Genomic DNA, 20,418 nt, shown 5'->3' with positions numbered 1-20,418 from the left:
AGGTGATGCAGTTATTGTCCTAAAAAACTACTTTTAAACTTGCAGCCCTGTGTCAAATTGGCGTGGCTTAGAGTATCTGTGCATTAGACTTGCACCACCCCTCCATCCCTCCTCCCCACCCTCTTCATCATTAGGAATGCCCCTGGCAGCATTTTTACTATTCATTACCTGTGTGAACACTGCACATGAGCTGGATCGTTAAGGCATCTGTGCAGTGTTCTGACAAAGGATGAATAGAAAAAAAACTGCCATGGGGCATTTCTAATGATGAAGAGGGTGGAAAGGAGGGACGGAGAGGCGGTGCAAGTCTAATGCACAGACACTCTAGGCCACAGCAATTTGACACAGGGCTGCAAGTTTAAAAGTTGTTTTTTAGGACAATAGCTGCGTCACCTGTTGAACGGACCCCAGGACAGATCTTGGATTAAAAGCAGCTATCTAAAGGTACAAGTGGTTTGGGTGGGTCAGATTGTGGGTACAGAGTTGCTTGAAAACATAACTGTCTTTTAACAACTTTGCAGAAATCAAGCAAGTATAAGAAAATCTGTTATAGGTTTTATTAGGCAAATGAGCTTCCTTCTCCTCATTACTTATCTGTACATTATCAAGGAAAAGCCGACAACAGCTGAGGGAAGCAGAGTAAAGACGGGTTAGCACTGCCCATTTTGGAGCTTATAGAGGGGTGGGAAGGGGCCGAGGGGGATGAGTGAGCAGAAAGAGGAGATAAACAGCCAGCACAAAGGAGCCAGCACAGAGGCTAGTCTGCATCCCCACTGCAGCTATGCATAGGGAAAGCAGACAGAGAGATCGAGTTTGCAGGATGGTAACAACGAGGAAAATGGCATAAACTAGTGATAGAATGGGCAGATGCTTTGAATGTGGAATTTTGGGGATTCTAGAAAACCATTGGAAGTAAAAAAAAAATTCACAATTGATCCTCACCAGAGATTAAAGGGGTTGTCCGGCGAAAAAAAATTATTCACAGAATAACACACATTACAAAGTTATACAACTTTGTAATGTATGTTATGTCTGTGAATGGCCCCCTTCCCCGTGTCCCACCACCCCCACCCGTGTACCCGGAAGTGTGGTGCGCTATACATTACCTGTCGCGTGCCGACCACGGTCTCCGATCGTCAGCAGTGACGTCTTCTTCGGGAGCTTGGCGGATCTTCCCGAGTGCCGGCCGCCCTCTGCAGCGTCATCCGAAGCTCAGCCGCGATTGGCTGAGCATAACTGTGCTCAGCCAATCGCGGCTGAGCAGCTGATGACGTGGCCGCGTCATCAGCCGCTCAGCCGCGATTGGCTGAGCACAGTTATGCTCAGCCAATCGCGGCTGAGCTTCGGATGACGCTGCAGAGGGTGGCCGGCACTCGGGAAGATCCGCCAAGCTCCCGAAGAAGACGTCACTGCTGACGATCGGAGACCGTGGACGACACGACATGCGGTGAGTATAATGCACCACACTTCCGGGTACACGGGTGGGGGTGGTGGGACACGGGGAAGGGGGCCATTCACAGACATAACATACATTACAAAGTTGTATAACTTTGTAATGTGTGTTATTCTGTGAATAATTTTTTTTCGCCGGACAACCCCTTTAAACTTGTGACCCCCTGAGAAAAATAACCTAAAGTGTCACTGTTGTTATAACTTTCAAAATCAAAATCAACAGTACATGTGATATAAAGTAAGTTTGCAATATACATTCATTATTATTATTATTTTTTTTATCATGCTGTAAAACAAAGCTGTACTTACCAGAAATCCAGGTCCAGTCTCCTGAAGGCAGATTTTCTGGCTTGTACTGGTTGAAAAAAACAGACTAAACACAGGAATTCTGGCCAGTACAGAAAGTCTCGGCTCAATGTGTCCATCAATCACATGACTGCCTTCTCTCTGTGAGTGCTCAGATGGCCTGGGATACACAGGACGTCCTGTTTTCTAACTCTTTCCAGTTTTTTTGTTGTTTTTTTGTTTTTGTTTTTAAAAGAGTCAGAAAACAGGAAAAAAAGTGTTTTCCATAACTAAAAAAAAAGAATGTAAATTGCAAACTTGCTTTATATCTCATTTACTGTTAATTTAGATTTTGAAAGTTATAACAACAGTGACACTTTAAGGAAAGTAATACTTAAAGGGGTTGTCTTTAACCCCTTTAAGACCGAGCCCATTGATGCACGGATGGCTAGGCCAAATTAGTGAAATGTTTTTTCTCCTACAGGGCTGGTTGGGATGTCATTTTTTGCGCCATGATCATATTGGTGTAACAGAAAAATTTTGATCGCTTTTTATGAATTTTTTTCTGATAAATCATTTTTAAAAAATCAACAAACCTGGTGTTTTTTTTTTCGTTTATGGCGTTCACCGTTCGGGAACAATAATATTATATTTTAATAGATTGGAAAATTCCGCACACTACGATATAATATGTTCATTTATTTCTTTTCTTTAATATTTTTATAATGGGCAAAGAGGTAGATTAAACTATTAATTTTATTTTTATTTTTTGTGATATCGGGTAAAGCATAAAAAGTGTCTCATTTTCACTTTTTTAAAATGTCTTTTTAAGTTCCACTAAAATGCATTTTAGGGTTATAAACTGTGCTTTGAACTGTTAGGTACTTTCTTTTATTTATTTATTCTTATTTCTATTTTTTCATTTTGTCCTTTTGTTTTTTTACACATTGTTTCTCCATAGGGTCACTTCCTGTATTCACAGTGATCTTTAAACCCAATGTATACAGCAATCCTACAGATATGACAGAGTTAGTAGCCAAGAAAAGGATCAGCTCTTCATTATTAGAATAAGCTGCAAGCCATTGAGTGGTGACACTGCATTTCTGCCGGGCCACAGATAAACACTTAGTAACATTGTGCTGAATGTACATAGCACCTCATGTTTCCTCAAATGACTAATGTCTCTCTACCAAGCAAGCAGTTCCATAACACCAAAAACGGCCGATTTGACAGAATTTCAATAAGAGATTTATGCACACATTAAAACAACTACTGTAAGGAGCTAATTGCATGGGCTGAATTCATAACTCAGATGTGAAAGAACATGATTCCCAATAGATTATTATAATATAGAAGAAAATATTTCAGTCTTTTTTCAATAGAGAATAAAGATAAAACCGGGATCTCAGAGTTAAACTGCAGACTATGCAAGAACAGAGCTTCCTACTCGGAGATGTAAAATCCTATAAATAAAATTGACTTATGGCTGCTTATTCTCTATGTTTACAGAAACAGCATTTTCATGGAGAGTTACAATCAATACTGATGGGAAGACTGATCCACTTTCAGCAGGAAATAATCTGCATTTGACAATTTTATAAGTAACACTTTTAAGCATAGTTGGAAGCCAAGTTTTCAGTGTTAGTAAAATAAAAAGGTACTAAGGCTCTGTGAACTTATATCACACATGCCAATTAAAGATTTAGTTTATGAAGTAGAAAGATCTAGAGATGTACAGTATATAACTCCTAAATATGTTACCTGTTAATGGTGCATTCACACAAAGCAAATTGCAGTGGATTTAACGCTGCAAGTTCCGTAGTGAAATCCGCTGGGATTCCCGCCACTTTCCATTTGAATAGTTTTACTTTAGCAGAATTTTTATTCAGCTGCAAGCGTGTAAAGCACCATCCCCCTTAAACAGCTCCGGCCTGGTGAATGCTTTACCTGTCCATACTCCGGCCTGCTTCGGCAGCTCTCGGTTCCCTGGTGTCCTGTTCAGCCAATCAGTGGCTGCATCAGGACAGCGCACTGATTGGTTGAGGGGGACATCAGGGATGAAGGAGTCACAGAAGCGGGCCGCGGCGGGTTAAGAGGGGCGGCGCTTTACATAATGGAAATTCCGCTGTATGTAAGCCCATCCATATCAAAAGCCACCCTACTCCTTCCCCCAGACCATCCCTAACCTACATACTCTCTCACTGCTTTTGAGGCCGCGCCTGGTGCACACACACATGTACCTCTGTACCAACAACATTCAATTGAACAAGCCACAAATAATTTTGTTTACCAGATTTTAACCAAGTGATTTTGTACAAGTGAGCCAGGGTGCAATGAAAATATAAAAAGAAAGCACCTGCCCCAATCCCACACCCCTGGCATTCTGATGGCTGCAGATCCCCGGTGGTCACAACTGCTGCCTTGTTCCTGAGGAAACTTGATTATCCAGTCACTGGTCACAGTAGTGAACCACCCGGGTCATTGTTTGGCAGAGAAGGCAATTCCTTGAATTGATGCATTACAGGAATCAGTTGTGACCAGCGGGGACCAGGAGGCCATCAGAATGGATGGCTGCAGGTGAGTATGCAGTTTCAATGCACCCTGATTTACTTGTGCAATTTTCTGGGGCTTGATAACCCCTTTAAATATGCCTCTGTATAATAAGTCTAATTCACCTCTATCACCTCTCACCTCTATCACCTATCACATCTGTCTTATCATGGTCCTGTGGTAAGCTGATCCTAAAGGCCCTATTATGCAAAACGATTATTGGCCAATTACCGATAATCATTTGGTGTAATAGGACATGTTAAAAAAAAACACAATCAGCCGATGCTGATCTAAGGATCGTCCAGCCAGCCCCTCCCACTGCTCCCCGCTTGTTGTCTGCACATGTAATAGTGGTTGAATGAGGTCAGTGCTTGCATCCCCCTCATTATTGGGATGTGTAATACGGCCTTTAACGTGGCTGTGCTGCTAGGGACATAAAGCTAATGCTCTGCATTGGAGAATCTGTGGCGCAGCCTGTAAACCTGAAATGATTAAATCTGTGTTCATTGTTGACAGCAAGGTCAAGGAGGTTAATTTATAATGCCTCTTATTATATGCTTGGTTTCCTTTGTAAAGTATCTACAGGACCTGTGTAATAGAAGTTGAGATACATTAGATGGTAACGGTATAACACAAATTAAGCAAACAGGCATTCAGTGTGTATTCAATACTGTCAACCTTTACATTCTTTTAGTGCATGCTCACATTATCACTTTGCTAATTTGCTAATTATTACTAGTTGACTTAATTGTTAGTAATACTACAGGAATAACTGTATAGTTGACACTGTAGCAAGCGACTTTTTAAGTAATGACATGAACAAGACATTACATTATGTTGACATCTCTGATACAGGCCACCACTTAAATGACTATATTCTGTGTATGGGTAACTATAGCCCTAAAGGTAATTGCTGCATTGGCTGCTGGACTTTAAAATACTATTTAAATGGCAAAATATATAAGTGAACACTTATTTATGCTTAAAGGAAAAGTCCGGGCAGAAACTTAAAAAAAAACTGCTGGGGAGGAGGTGGGTGAACAAAACAACATGCACTTACCTCTCTGGCTCCAGCACTGGGGTCTGCTGGAGAAATTTTATGATAAAAGGCACGCTGGCACCCCTTAACGTAAAATCTGCAACAGGACACCCAAACTATCATGTGCCTTTTATATTTTTAGTTCCATTATCAATGGCAGAGGTACATTAGCCCCCTCGGGGCCCGTGTCCCAGGGCCCAGGCGCACTACTATAACCTCAGCACCTACATTTTCACTGTGTGGGTTTTAAAGGGGAACTATAAGCAGGTAAAACAAATCTACCTGGTTGATAGCCCCCTATAGCACCCGGGATGCTGAGGAGGAAGGCATGTGTCTTACCTTCCTCCTTTGCGCTGGTCCCACGCTGTCAGTCAGGGTAACCTTCGCTCTGGAGCACCGTTAGGAGCACTGTTGCGTCATCCGGCTCACCCCCTCCATTGATCATTAGTAGAAGGGGAGGGCCAAATGACATGGAAGTGATCCTAACACTGCTCAGAAGCAGAGTTTACCCCGACTAACAGCAACACATACCTTCCTCCTCAGCGTCCCGGGCGCTATAAGCAGGTTAAATTCATCTAACCTGCTGATAGTTCCCCTTTATTTACATATTATTCTAGTAATGCAAAAAGAAATCATTTATCCTGGGCAGAAGTGAAAATGTTGTATAGGAGTATTGTAGTAAACACTATAGTATATCCAGATGGAAAGTTCATACTTGGACCCCAAGCCTTGAGCGGTTGCCAGCACCACCTCTTTATCTCTGTGTGTAGCTAAGTTATTTTCCATTGTGGGGCACCTAAATGCCTTTATTAACAGGGGCCATAAGCTGGGAATCTGCTCAATATTAGCAACATGTTCTATTTATTAAAATGAGAACATTACTTTAATAGATTTAAGACCAGAAGATACACATTACCAACTCTTATATGAGAAATGACTCAGTTTGGCCATTAGCAAAAGGCTTGTAATCAGCCAGGTGACTGGATCAGCAGAAATAGTCTGAAATTCCACAAGCCCCAGGGAATCTTCAACATTGTGCAAGTAAATAAAAGGAATGAGTACAGAGACTTCACTTATTTTAACTGCTTAGTTAATACCACAAAATGACTAATATTAGCTAACAGGGCAAAGCATAGAGGCATTTTACTGAACCATTGCTTAAAGGGGTTTCCAGCGAAAATCTTTTTCTTTCAAATCAACTGGTGTCAGAAAGTTATATAGATTTGTAATTTACTTCTATTTGAAAATCTCAAGTTATACCGTACTTATTAGCTGCTGTATGTCCTGCAGGAAGTGTTTTTTTTTTCAGACACAGTGCTCTCTGCTGACACCTCTGGCTGAGACAGGAATTCACTAGAGTAGGAGAAGCTTTCTATGTGAATCTGTATAGAAAACCTCTCCTGCTCTGGACAGTTCCTTTCTCGGACAGAGATGTCAGCAGAGAGAACTGTGTCTGAATGAAAATAAAACAACACTTCCGGCAGGACATACAGCAGCTGATAAGTATGGGAAGACTTGAGATTTTCAAATAGAAGTATAATACAAATGTATATAACTTTCTGACACCAGTTGATTAGAAAGAAAAAGATTTTTGCTAGACAACATCTTGTACTACCAATCGGCACTTGTTATAGGCATAGGCACTTGTTATATAACACTGATTTGGGGATTTGATTGGAGTAAGAAAGGATTTTCCTCTAATACAAACCAATTGGACGCTGTCTCATATGAGTTGCTTTGCTTTCTTTTGGACCATGTAGGATGATGAGATGAACACAATGGACATATGTCCTTTTTCAGCCTTATGTTATGATATTACTCTATAAATGTTTCTTCAATAACATAAACTATTGTTTTTTTCTCACAATCCTAAACTGGGGTTACTTGCACATGTATGCACCTTTTTACATTTCTGTTTCTGTCACTGTGTATATGCAATACATATTGACTAAAACAGAAACATAAAAAGGACAGGGATAACCCTTTTAACATGGACAGAGACAGTGCTGTAGACCAATAGTTTTTCAAGGTTTCTGATATTTACATGACCATATACAGTAACCAAGATGGGTGCAGATTGTAAATTGTGTTTTATGACTTGTAGTTACATTGACTTTTTTGTATTCTGGGTCCACCTAGAAAAATCTGATTTTTTTTTTTTCAATTTTATTTAGGCCTTACCAGTGTGGACACTGTTCCCAGTCCTTCAGTCAGCCATCAGAATTAAGGAACCATGTTGTCACCCATTCAAGCGACCGACCCTTTAAGTGTGGCTATTGTGGCAGGGCCTTTGCTGGAGCAACCACATTAAACAACCACATCCGGACACACACAGGGGAAAAACCTTTTAAGTGAGTAGTTAGAATGCTCAAGAAAATTAAAAAAAATAAGTAAATTAAAATGTAAAGATATTTTATTTTTTAGCTTGCTGGTATGTATCGGAATACCTGTAAAAAATATTCCAAAATATACAAAGGAAGGTTTAATGTTTTTAATAGATTGAATTTACTTTTCCAAAAGTATACTTTTTTTCTATGTTTTTTTTAACCATAAAATAGAGTTTACATTCAGAAAATAGACCAAATTTACGCCCTGTCAAACTCAGAGGTTCCTAGTTGCAGTCACTGTTCTGCCTCCTGGTCACCAGGTCCAGACTTCCTCCTCCATTGCAGTTGCTGGTCTGGCCCATTAAATGGGCGCATGCCTCTACTGTGTCCTCCACCTATGCCTGCATAGCATGCCTTAAGTTTGCTCTGCCCACTATCTTGTATCTGACTTGTGCCTGTTTTCCTGATGTTGCCTCTGCCGGACCCTGACGTACTATGCCAACAATTCTGCTCCTGACCAAGACCGCTGATGCTAAACCTGTGCAGCTACCTGTTTGTCAGCCAGCCCCACCTCTGCCTGTTTCCCAGTGCCTAAATCCTGGAATTATCTGGCTGCTTTGGCCAGCTGCTATCCACACCACCCTTGGGAAATAACCCGAACTTGGTACCCTCTAGCAGAAGAAGTCCAGCATCCAAATCCTGGGGCAGGAGATAGAGTGAATGTCTAGCGGGTACTTTGACGTAACTCCTGGATTTAGCCCAAAAGGTAATTGGTTGTGTAAAACAGCGGGTCCTCACCCCTTGGGATGTTATCCCAAACATAGCCACTAGTAATTTATGTTAAAAGGGTTACCTATAGAGATGAGCGAAGCTGTGGAAAACATGAATACAGTCTATGGCTATGTTTTCCCGGTGGTTCTTGGGCTGTCTCCATCTTCTTCAGGGAGTCAGCAGACAGTAGGATTCAAACTCCAATACTACAGCTTCATACAACAAAGCTTAACAAATCACGCTCTGCTCATCTCTAGTTAACTACCTTTTAAAAGTTTTAAAGGGGCATCAAGCAACTAAAAATAACCTGAGCAGTAACTCAGCCCTCCTATCCTGAACTCATCCTCCGTCCAGGCTCTGGTAGGCGCCCTTCTGGAGCGGACATTGTGTGAGTGTGAGTTACTGCTCATTTCATAGCTTACTAATGACATTTGGTATAACATCCCAGCAGGGGTGGACCCGCTGTGCTATCCAACCATATTGACTTTGGGTTAAACTCAGGAGAAAAGCCAAGTACTCTCTAGACATTTACCTTTTGTCCTGCCCCAGGATCGGCGTGTGATGGGAGAGGTATGTTACTGCTTGGCTTGTTATTTTTTAATTGCTTGGGGCCCTTTGTAAACTTATTTTATGGATACCCCCTGTAAGTCCATTAAAGACAATGGGCTATACATCAGAATACATTTTTGCCAGCATCATGATGTATACCAACAACAGTCCTATTGCCTAAATCAGTAGTGCAGTGTTACAGTGTTGGCACGGGGTTTAATATATTAAAGAACAATTTCCACATTTCTTTCTGATGGGTATATCATAGATAGATAAATGGAAAGATATATAGACTGTTTTAAGTTTATAAACTAGCTCATATTTAATGTTATTCTTATTATATTATCTATTTACCCAACCTTGGCTATATCTGCTGACCACAATCGTGTGAATCGTAGTGAGTAGTTTCTAGCTGTCCTATTATATGATTGTCACAGATATTAGAATTGATACTGTCAAACAGGCCCTGGAGGGAACCCCATAGAAAGCTTTTCTAAAAAAAAAAAAAATCCACGCTAAAGGAATGTGACACGCGTTTCCAGATCCCCATTACAGAATAAAGATGCAACGGAGTTGCTGTATTTTATGATGTTTTTTTTCTCCCTGTACTTACAGGTTGTGGGCTGTGATAAATAGTCCCCATTAGGGCTTTGCTGTTTGAAGAAATGGAAAAAGAGCTGCTGAAATCCTGTCAGATATAGAATTGATTTCCCCTGACTGCTGTGTAAATAGATTTTAGTAATTAATTGAAGAGGTTCTGAGGTCAAAACGGAAAATAGATTTATTTAATACTGAGGCCTTATGTATCTGTTACCCTGTTGACACCTTTATTTATTCTGGGTATAGTGTGAAATATGTATTGATAATATATGATTTATAAACAACTGTGTCTCTGTCTTAAATAAAAATGGTTGTGAGCCCGTATGCAGATATTTTGCTTGTTGACCCCAAATTATTGTGTTTATTGAAATTGGTTATTACAATAAAGCGTAAAGCTCATCAGAGAATAGCAGATCATATGGGGCTAATGCTCATCGCCAGAAACCCAACTATTTTTTCACCAAAGCCACCAAAGCAGCATGGATGCCAATGAACAGTTAGAAGGGGCTGCGTCACTTGTGAATACAACAGCCTCTTCAATCTTTGCATTAGCTTGTACTAGCAATCGCTGTAGTGTTTGTAGTGGCTTCCTGTCCCAAGTTTCAATCATTGTCAACATTGAAAGGGCTGCACTGAATGTACAAAATGTGCGGCTCTTCCAAACAGAGGGTAGGCTATCCATTTCTAAAGGCTTGATAACCCCTTTAAGGAATGAGCCTATTTTGGCCTTAAAGTGAATGTATTGCCTAGTTGTTGTTATTTTCAAACATAGCCAGATAATGAAACGTGTTCCTCTGTAGCCATTTTGACTGATCTGCTTTCAATGGCACTCTCATATGCTTTACAGCAAGCCCCATAGACAACAATAGATAGGAGCTGTTCCATTGACATTAATAGTAAAAGGTTTCTGTGCATGCGCTGTAACCTGTCCAGAGGTTATTCCACAAGGATGGGAGGCAGAGCTATGAAGTATCCTATTGTCTTATCTATACTTTGGTGTCACCTGTCACTGTACTCTTTTATGTGATGATAAGGAGGACACTAATGGCAAGTGCTGGCTACAGAACAGGATGTCTTGGCTTAGTTTTAGGCCTAGTGGTCAGACTGAAAACTGTGAGATTTCAGGGTTATTTTTTAAAAAATATATATTTAATAAATAGTCAAATGTTTTTAAAAGCTTGATACAAACATTTTCTGATGCTGCGTTCCCTTTAAGGTTTGCAGGAATGTTTCTTTTTGTGCATACTACATTTAGAGAGCCAAAACATTTTCATTTTATTGTCAATAAAGTTGTAAGATGGCGGATGAGTTGTAATTTCCAACTGTGCCATTATGTGGTACATATAACCTACTGATTGACTGTCTACATTGTTTCACCTTTACAGCATAATTATGTACATATACACATGTTAAATATAATCTATGGCTTGACAATAGCAAGTATGTATAGTTTTTTTTTTTTTTATATTTTACCGCATGCTCAGGCTGGGTTCACACTACATATATTTCAGTCAGTATTGTGGTCCTTATATTGCAACCAAAACCAGGAGTGGATTAAAAACACAGAAAGGATCTGTTCACACAATGTTGAAATTGAGTGGATGGCCGCCATCCACTCAATTTCAACATTGTGTTAACAGATCCTTTCTGTGTTTTTAATCCACTCCTGGTTTTGGTTGCAATATGAGGACCACAATACTGACTGAAATATACGTAGTGTGAACCCAGCCTCAGAATTATTTTTTTCCCAAATTTATTTTTTTAATTTTGTGCTGTTCACCATATAAAATTATAGCTGCATTAGACAAGCCATAAAATTTTTACTCCCCTGTGTTGTGTTTTGAGGGATAAGTCATATTTTTAATAGAACCAGCTTCGGGTAGTAATTTATTTTAAATTTTTGCAAAGGCAATTGGTAAAAAAGCAGCGTAAGGGTATGTTCACACTATGGATCCCATACAGCGCTGCAAAGAACTGACATGTCAGTTTTCTGCGGCCGCGATTCAGTGAATTCAGTGCCGCAGAAAGACCTGTCAGTTCACACAATGAAGCGAGCGGCTCTGGGCGCTTGCTTCATTGTGTGCTATGAGAGTTCTGATGCAGGCACGTGCTAATTAGAACACTGTGGCCGCAATGATCTTTTCTGAGACCGCCCGTTCCGTGATCCGGTCGGGTCATGGAACTGCCGGTCTCTCACTTAGTGGGAACATAGCCTTAAAGGACAAGTGCCATGAAAAACTTTTTCCCAGTAATTGAAGAACATTACAAAGTTATATAACTCTGTAATATGCTTCAATCACCTATCTGCCTCCCTTCCCTGTCTTTTCCCCCCTCCACCCCCCACCAGGAAGTGTCCTAACTCACACAGACCTAATGACTGCCATCACCGTCACCAGGCAGCTCCTTCTTGTGAGGATGAGTGATCAGCAGGAGGGCTGGTCTAGGTCCTGTTACAGCAGCCCCCCCTCCCCAGTCCAAGTGATGGCTTGCAGTTGTTCAACCAATGGGAGCTGAGCAAGCTGAGTCACCTGACAAGGCAGGGGAGGGGGGGGGGGGGGCTGCTGTAACAGGAGAAGGAGCTGAGAGAAGAGCTTGGTGACGGTGATGACAGTAATTAGATCTGTGTGAGTTAGGACACTTCCTGGTGGGGGGTGGAGGGAGGAAAAGACAGGGAAGGGAGGCAGATAGGTGATTGAAGCATATTACAGAGTTATATAACTTTGTAATGTGCTTCAATTACTGGGAAAAAGTTTTTCATGCCACTTGTCCTTTAACCTGAGTGCTGTGAACGTAATTCAGAGGCATAGTATTGGTCTACAGTATGATCACATAACTGGCTATGGGTTCTGTATTGATAATCTACTCTATGTTGCTAGAATGCCCTGCAAAAGAAAAAGTAGAAATTAGAAGACATTCTTATTTTCTCATAAAGTACTCTCCTATTCTTAACAGTTACACAAATGATGGGTTTTAGTAGGACATATACTGTACTATAATGGAGCTGAGCTTCAATACCACTCACAGCCCATGAACAAGTCAAGCTGTTTTGGGAAGTCGAGGGACAAAGACCCACTTTCTCTAATGTCATAGAACCCCTTTAAGGCTCTTAAATTGTCTGAATATCTTTACATATAACACTCATATTGAAAGTACATCACGATTAAAGGAAAGTTAATGCAAACCTGTAAAATGGTCTTTAAGTACTTGGGAAGTAGTAAATGCCTCTGTTCCAAGTTTGTCATGCAGTAAAAGGTAGTATATTTTGGCACACCAATCCACTAACTAATCAGTTTCCTAATAAACAATCACCAATACACTAATGTGTCATCAGCACCCCAGGCGCTCCGAGAGGATCATCTGCCCATAGACATTAATGAATACACCAAAAATCATTAGACAATCAATACTTCTGAGTTATTTTCATTGAGCTGATAGGTCTGATACATTAAAGCTGACATTTTACATTTGTCAAGATCACGGTGCAGTTTTTTTAACAGTAGAACAGGCTGCTAAGAATATTCCCAGAAAGACAATCAAGGAAATACAACTTATTTATAAGGATACACTTAACTGCTTCAGCGGCTCAGATGAATGAGTTGCCATTAGTATAAAGGAATGTTTTCATGCATTTTAGGTACCATATATTAGGCTGGGTTCACACTATGTATATTTCAGGCAGTATTTGGTCCTCATGTCAGGTCCTCATAGCAACCAAAACCAGGAGTGGATTGAAAACACAGAAAGGATCTGTTCACACAATGTTGAAATTGAGTGGATGGCCGCCATATAACAGTAAATAACGGCCATTATTTCAATACCACAGCCGTTGTTTTAAAATAACAGCAAATATTTGCCATTAAATGATGGCCATCCACTCAATTACAACATTATGTGAACAGAGCCTTTCTGTGTTTTCAATCCACTCCTGGTTTTGGTTGCTATACAGCCTCACAAATACAGCCTCAAATATACATAGTGTGAACCCAGCCTTAATATGGAATAGCTGACATAGACAAACTGAGAAAAATAAACAGATTTGAAATGGATTCATCATACAGACAGGGTAGGCACAGATGTGTGTGGGCTCCAACTATGTGTTCATTCACTAAATCTAAAAAGACAAGGGCCCAAAGGTGCCTGGCAGTCCCTGTGGCTGAAATGAGTTTGCTGGCTTTTTATCATGGTGTCTGTCATTTGGCTTGGCCTTTTTGATGGACTGGGCCTCTGAATGGAACCCCTTATAAAGATAGGAACAGAGTCTAAAATGGACTTGTTTAATGGATATCAAACAGGATACTGGAACAAGATGTATATCCAGTAGCCATAGACTTACAGTATATGAGGACAAAAAATGAGACTCCATTTGTTTGGTCCTGTTGAAAAAATAAATCCTAACAGAAGGAGCTTTGGCCACAGATTCCATCGCAACCCTTTTCTTTTTATGAAATTATAGCAATTGTTGTGTATCAGAAGTTCTGGGGTGCTTCATATGATAACATTTTTCTTCCTAGGACAGAGCAGTAAAACAGAAATTTCATAGTAGTTGTGAACCTACCTTAGAAAAGTCCAGTAAAAATGTTTATTAAAGTATTGTATTGACCCCCAAAAGTTATACAAATCACTAATATACACTTATTACGGGAAATGCACATAAAGTGTTTTTTTTCTCTGCACTTACTACTACATCAAGGCTTCACTTCCTGGATAACATGGTGATGTCACGACCCGACTCCCAGAGCTGTGAGGGCTGTGGCTGCTGGAGAGGATGATGGCAGAGGGATGCTCAGTGTCCCTCCAGTGCCCTGTGTCCCTCAGTGTCCCCCGCCATCATCCTCTCCAGCAGCCACAGCCCGCACAGCTCTGGGAGTCGGGTCATGACATCACCATGTTATCCAGGAAGTGAAGCCTTGATGCAGTAGTAAGTGCAGGGAAAAAAGCACTTTATAAGCATTTCCCGTAATAAATGTATATTGGTGATTTGTATAACTTTTGGAGGGCAATACAATACTTTAATAAATTTTTTTGCCAGACTTCTCCTTTAAGTAGTAAAATGGCTGCCTCCACTGTGAGTGAGTGTCAAACCTACTTCATCAAAGCTGGAAGATACTCAGCCAATGGCTAACTGGATATCATCTGTTGATGATTTTCCACCCTATTTTATCTAAGGTTAAAAAAAAATGTGTTGACTCCCTTATACTTAAGAAATCACAGTAATCTAATCCTATAAACAACAGTTGTTCTGCCAATGTACTGTCACTGACATTTATGGGCCAGGTTGTACTGACCTGTAAGCATTAGCCTTCTTCATTGGAAATTTGAGAAGATATTTTAAGAACACATCATGTACTTACATTTCCTGAGAACAATATGACATTAAAGAACTAACTGAGTTTAAGGAAAGAAGGTTTTTTCTAATGTACTGTACTCCTTTTAAAGAAATGCATTATGTCTGACGTGTCATTTTAAGTGAAACAGGAAAAAAAGTAGAGTTTTCCTTTTCAAATTCTTTTTTTTACTCTTTTGTTATACATTTAATGATTGTGTATTTAGTAGCATCTTAGAAGGGAGTCAACATTTTTGTATCTTCTGATGGTCCTGCATGAGAAAATGTCCATATTATTTGTTAGGTCTCCTTTAGCTCAAGGAATAAAACATTAACAGTATTTTTTTTTTAATAATATTAAAGGAGTTCTTCAGAACATTGTGTTTTCCAATACTTCCAATACTGTGGCTTCTCAGGGCAGGAGCCCTGCAGGTTGGGCACATGCTGACCCAACATGGATGGCCTTTCCTAAGGATAGGCCAACAGTTTTTAAAGCTCCCATGTTGCCAATCTTGGACTTCCCCTTTAAAGGCCCCCATACACTTTATACCAAAGTTGGTTGACAGTATAATGTGTATGGGGTTCCTCCCGACTGTCCATCATCTGTGTAGAGGTCGGGTGTGATGGATTTTCACTGCCCGACCCTTTTGTTATCTAAGGATTAAGAAGGCACCAGAGTATTGTGATGGCAAGGTAAGCTCCATGTTAAGGATTAGAGATGAGCGAACCGGGTTCAGGTTCGAGTCCATCCGAACCCGAATGATCGGCATTTGATTAGTGGCGGCTGCTGAAGTTGGATAAAGCTCTAAGGTTGTCTGGAAAACATGTATACAGCCAATGACTATATCCATGTTTTCCACATAGCCTTAGGGCTTTATCCAATTTCAGCAGCCACCGCTAATCAAATGCCGAAAGTTTGGGTTCGGATGGACTCAAGCATGCTCAAGGTTCGCTCATCATTATTAAGGATACATGAGCCTTTGGCTGTGCTCAATGTTCATTTGTATTTGGAGGATAGAAGAGAAAAGTCTTGAAGTCTTATGTTGAGGTTTTAAAAGTGTACCAGTTGTTTCAGAATAAGCTGTCCTTGTGTGTACTTTTTTTCCTCCCACAACATACATTTCAAATCCACATCAGAAAAAAAAATCTTTACTCTATAAACTACAACATGCAATTCTTCTTTCAATTATGGGACATGGATTTTATGTGGATTCCAAGGCAAAATATGTGTCACCTTTTGCAAAGAAAAAGTTCCATATTCTATCTGTTATCATACTAATTGTCAGTTTTTTACCTGAATTCATCCCAGACTGCACCTTCTCCTCCTTCTATCTCCATATTTATATCTCCTATTTGTATAGACAGCATGAAATCTCACAGTGAGTTGATTCTATTGTCTCTTTTAACGGATTTTAGCAGTGAACTGAGAGTATTCCTCCAATAAGATATAATGTAAAGATTCCATATCCACAGGTATTATTGAATTACGGAAAGTTTAATGAAACAACAGCAACCAGTTAATATTCATATATATATTTGTTTCTTTAATTCATAAACAAATTGTTTATCTTTTCAATCTTATAATTTCTATTTGCTTTAGTGGTGGAGCCTTTGGAAAATGTAATTAGATCTCACCCTCTTATTGAGTGGTTTCGTGCTAGGGGGGCAAGGGACGTCATCTCCTTATATGCAGATTTTGAGAGATTTTCGGGTCTTAAAATAAGCTAACCCAAGTCTGTCTTCCTTCCTCTGGGGAGATATAGGGAGCCCCCAATGGATAAATTAGGAACAGTTATAGAAGGTCAGGCCTTTAAATACTTTTGAATATCAATCAGTAGTAATATAGCCAGCTACCATGAATTAAACACAAAACCAATGATAAAGGAGCTTCAAAGGAGGGCAGTGGTTTGGAAAAAGCTCCCCATTGCGAGAGCAGATCGGATCGTGTCGATCAAGTCAGTCTGCCTCCCCCTTTGGGTCCTCACCTCTGTTGATTGATAAATTAATTTTTAAGAAAATAATTGGGATTTTCAACTACCTTTTCTGGGACCGGAAAATAATTAGAATTAAATTCTCCATCCTTTCTTTGCCAGTGGCAGTCTGGGTATACCAGAAATTAGACTGTATTTCTTGGCTACTCATTTGAGTCTTGTATTAAACTGGAAGAGGATTTCTTATTTTCCGTTTTTAGTAAATAGGTGTAGGGAAGTATTTTGGGGACTTTTTTAAGTTTCTAGAAGCAGGATCCCCACAGAAAAAAGGTAACATTAGAGATCCGATTGCTGACAAGTTATTTAGGGTATGGTGGGAATTAAATAAGAAGGTTGGGGTAGTTGGGATGCTGAATAGTGCCCACATTTGGTATAATCCCAACCTGATGGAGGTTAGTAAGATGGGGATGTTGACAAGGCTTCAGCAGGCAGGAATTAACAAGGTAGCAGATGTGTTGAGTGGGGGTCACATGAGGGACTGGGTTGAGGTGAGGGCTTTATTTAATCTTTCGGACAAGTCATGGTGGGACTATGCCAGCTTGAGACATGCTCTGAGTCAGGAGGTGCATAAAATATATTTAGGAAGGCCCTTGGGTTTATTAAAATCCATAAGAGAAAAAAAATTAATCAAAAGGAAACAGCTGTAATATATAAAAATCTATTGGAGGTGGTTCCTTGGACCAGGTTGGCCTGGGAGAAGATTTGGGTATGAGCGACAAAGAGGCTTGGGAGAGGATTTATGGAAATATTTAAAGGTGTCAAAAGGCTGCTCTCATCACTTGATCCAGATCAGCATTGTCCATTGTGCCTAATATACCCCTCATTTCTTTTTTAGAATTAATAGGAGGGATTCAGACCAATGTCCAAGGTGTGGTCAGGATGCAGCTGATTTGTTACGTTTTGGAATTGCGGTGAACTTGGGGCATATTGGTCAGATATTTTTAGTTGGATATCCGATAAGGTTCAAACTGAGATAGGTATGTCCCCGCAGATAGCCATTTTGGGTGACACTTCACTCAACATTAGTAGTAATGGGAAAAAGTGTGAAGCCATCCGTTTATTCTTTTATGGTAGACTATTGATTGCTAGAAAGTGGTTTGCATCTAGGGCCCCGACAGTAGGAGAATGGAGGGAGATAGCTACATTATATGAAACGATTCATAGGGGAAGATGTTAATCCAGTAATAGTAATTTCTATCTTCTCTCTCCAGAGGGGTGGGGAAGGTGCGTGGGTGGGTGTGTATATGGGGGGGGAGGGGGTTAGATCGGGGTGGTGGGTTAATTGAAATAATGTTGTTCATGTTTGTTTGTCTTTGACGACTGAATTGTACCCCCAGGTTGCGCCTTGCCAATTGGGTATAGGGATAGCATTGTATCCTATGTATTTATTTGTTATACAATTTAATAAAGGATTTTATAAAGGAAAAAATCTTATTACATGTTAGCCTTCTTTTATACATATGAAACATATTATATTTTAATAGGTTTCAGGCTTGTAGGAACCTAAATATTGAATTCCAGATTTTAAATTAGAAAAGCAAAATTCTATTTGTCATCAATTTCATCTAAGGAGTTTCGGAGCAGAAAAGTACAGACACAAGGCTACTTTGATGGCTCTCTCTTGAAAATCTCTTTTTGTTCTTTATCTATTTGATGTGACAGTGATCAGTGCGGGGACAAGACAGGCCTCTCTAGAGAAATCACCTTCCCCCATCCTATTGACAGATTTCTGTGATCTGACTCACACGGGCCATGCCCTATTATAGTCAGTAAGGCACTGCTAGTAGCCACCAATTAAACCTTTTTGGATGATGAAACCAGAGGCCACTTTTAAGTGTCTATTCCTATTAAGTACACTGAGAAAACTTCTGACACCAACACTGAAGCATCCTTGGTCTTAATTTTTATTTTTACCTCCACTAGGTGCGAGAGGTGCGAGAGGAGCTTCACACAAGCCACACAGCTGAGTCGACATCAGAGGATGCCCAATGAGTGCAAGCCGATAACAGAAAGCACAGAATCAATTGAAGTGGATTAACTGATTGACTGGTCGGAATTAAACTGCAAGGAAAGTCATGATTAAATGTCACGGACACTTAAGCAAAACCAAAGATTTCCTCCGAACAACTTTCAATCAGGCCCAGAAAACCAAAAGCAGTAATAAAATAAGTAAGATGTTAAGAGATATTGATCTTGGCATGGAAGAGAGACCAAGAAAGACATTATTTATTTATGAGTGGGGGTGAATTATATTTCAAAGGACATGGGGACTTAACCTTTTAAGTCCCATCATCTATATATAGCTTTATTTCTAAATGCATTTTGTAAAAAAATAAAAAAATGTTATTTAATACCAAAGCAAAAGTCAAGTTTCTCTGACAATGCCCACATCTGTGTATGAATGCACATGGACATGTTTAGATAAGCACCTTTTTGTAGCATGATACCATTCCTTTTAAAAAGAGGGGCCAGGACAATGAGATTTGGATTGCTGGAAAATATCCTAAAGACAATGGAATCTAGAAGACCTTAAGAAAATTCCTTCTTGTTTTAGTTCTCTCCCACTAAAAGAGATGATGATAATGATGATGATGATTGTAAGTGTTTGTCCAGCCATTGTGATGGGACATTGTGGTGGGAGTCGTGTTTGAGTTATTGGGAACTTATTACTGACCAAAGAGGACATTTCACTCATCCATCATCTACTGAGTCTACTTACAAATCATACTTTGTGCACTTTTAATGTTAAAAATTTCATAGACATTGTTTATGGTCATAAGTGGGATAGTTTGGGGAAGTGAACATGTTGCAATATTCCAAATAAAATATATATATGTATAGATAATCCATGTGTTTTTTATGGTTAGAATTAAAGGGATTGCCTCATGAAGCAGTAATGTATTGTTACACCAGCCATTTAGTTGGATTACTGATTATGTATTTCATAGACAAACAACATCCACTTCTTGCTTAGCAGTAGAGTTGATCGAACCTCAGGAAACCTCGGGTACTGCCTGGAATTCTGGGATTCAGCCTAGGTAATAGGCTGAATGCCAGAATTCCAGGCGGTACCCAGGCACTCTCCTCCTTCCCCACTGACCGGGAAGGTATCAGCAACTAAATGCAGAAGGTTCGTGAATGTTCGAGTTTGATCGAAGCAAGGATTTCCCGAGGTTCGATCAACTCTACTTAGCAGCTCCAAGCTATGGCTTTTACAGGAAGAGGATTCCAAGTTGGGATTCTCTCTATGACATCTGTATGAGACAACCCCTTTAAAACAAGCAAAAAAGAAATAAAATCACTATGTTTTACACAACAAAAAAGCTTTGTTTGTAAGTAGAAAACATTACATTGCAACTAATAAACAAGCTCTTCTTGTTATTGTAAAGGAAAATTGTATGTACAGTAGAGTCGCCACTTGATATACATATATGTTTATAGAAGACTTCTCTATTTGTTTACATGTGTTTTGGTAAATTCTGTCTTATTGTATGTTATGCAACTATGGAGCAAGCTATTTCCAAAAGCACT

The 20,418-nt window shown here is 39.9% G+C and overlaps 1 protein-coding gene across 5 annotated transcripts in view; it reads left to right on the top strand.

The window, feature by feature from the left end:
* PRDM6 (PR/SET domain 6) overlaps positions 1 to 19,225 on the top strand; it is a 136,512-nt gene extending 117,287 nt beyond the window's left edge. For 4 of the 5 annotated variants that reach the window (XM_069964559.1, XM_069964558.1, XM_069964561.1 and 1 more), the window contains 2 exons: positions 7,501 to 7,677; positions 18,811 to 19,225. In XM_069964559.1, the coding sequence (XP_069820660.1) occupies positions 7,501 to 7,677; positions 18,811 to 18,925 (292 nt within the window). In that variant the 3' untranslated portion in view covers positions 18,926 to 19,225. Of the gene's footprint in view, positions 1 to 7,500; positions 7,678 to 9,588; positions 9,769 to 18,810 lie in introns of those variants that run through there. The other variant, XM_069964562.1, reaches the window with a different exon arrangement.
* The last annotated feature ends 1,193 nt before the right edge of the window (positions 19,226 to 20,418 follow it).

Source organism: Dendropsophus ebraccatus, chromosome 3 (assembly GCF_027789765.1).
Source record: "Dendropsophus ebraccatus isolate aDenEbr1 chromosome 3, aDenEbr1.pat, whole genome shotgun sequence".
NCBI lineage: Eukaryota > Metazoa > Chordata > Amphibia > Anura > Hylidae > Dendropsophus > Dendropsophus ebraccatus.
This window is presented reverse-complemented; position numbering and strand designations above follow the sequence as displayed.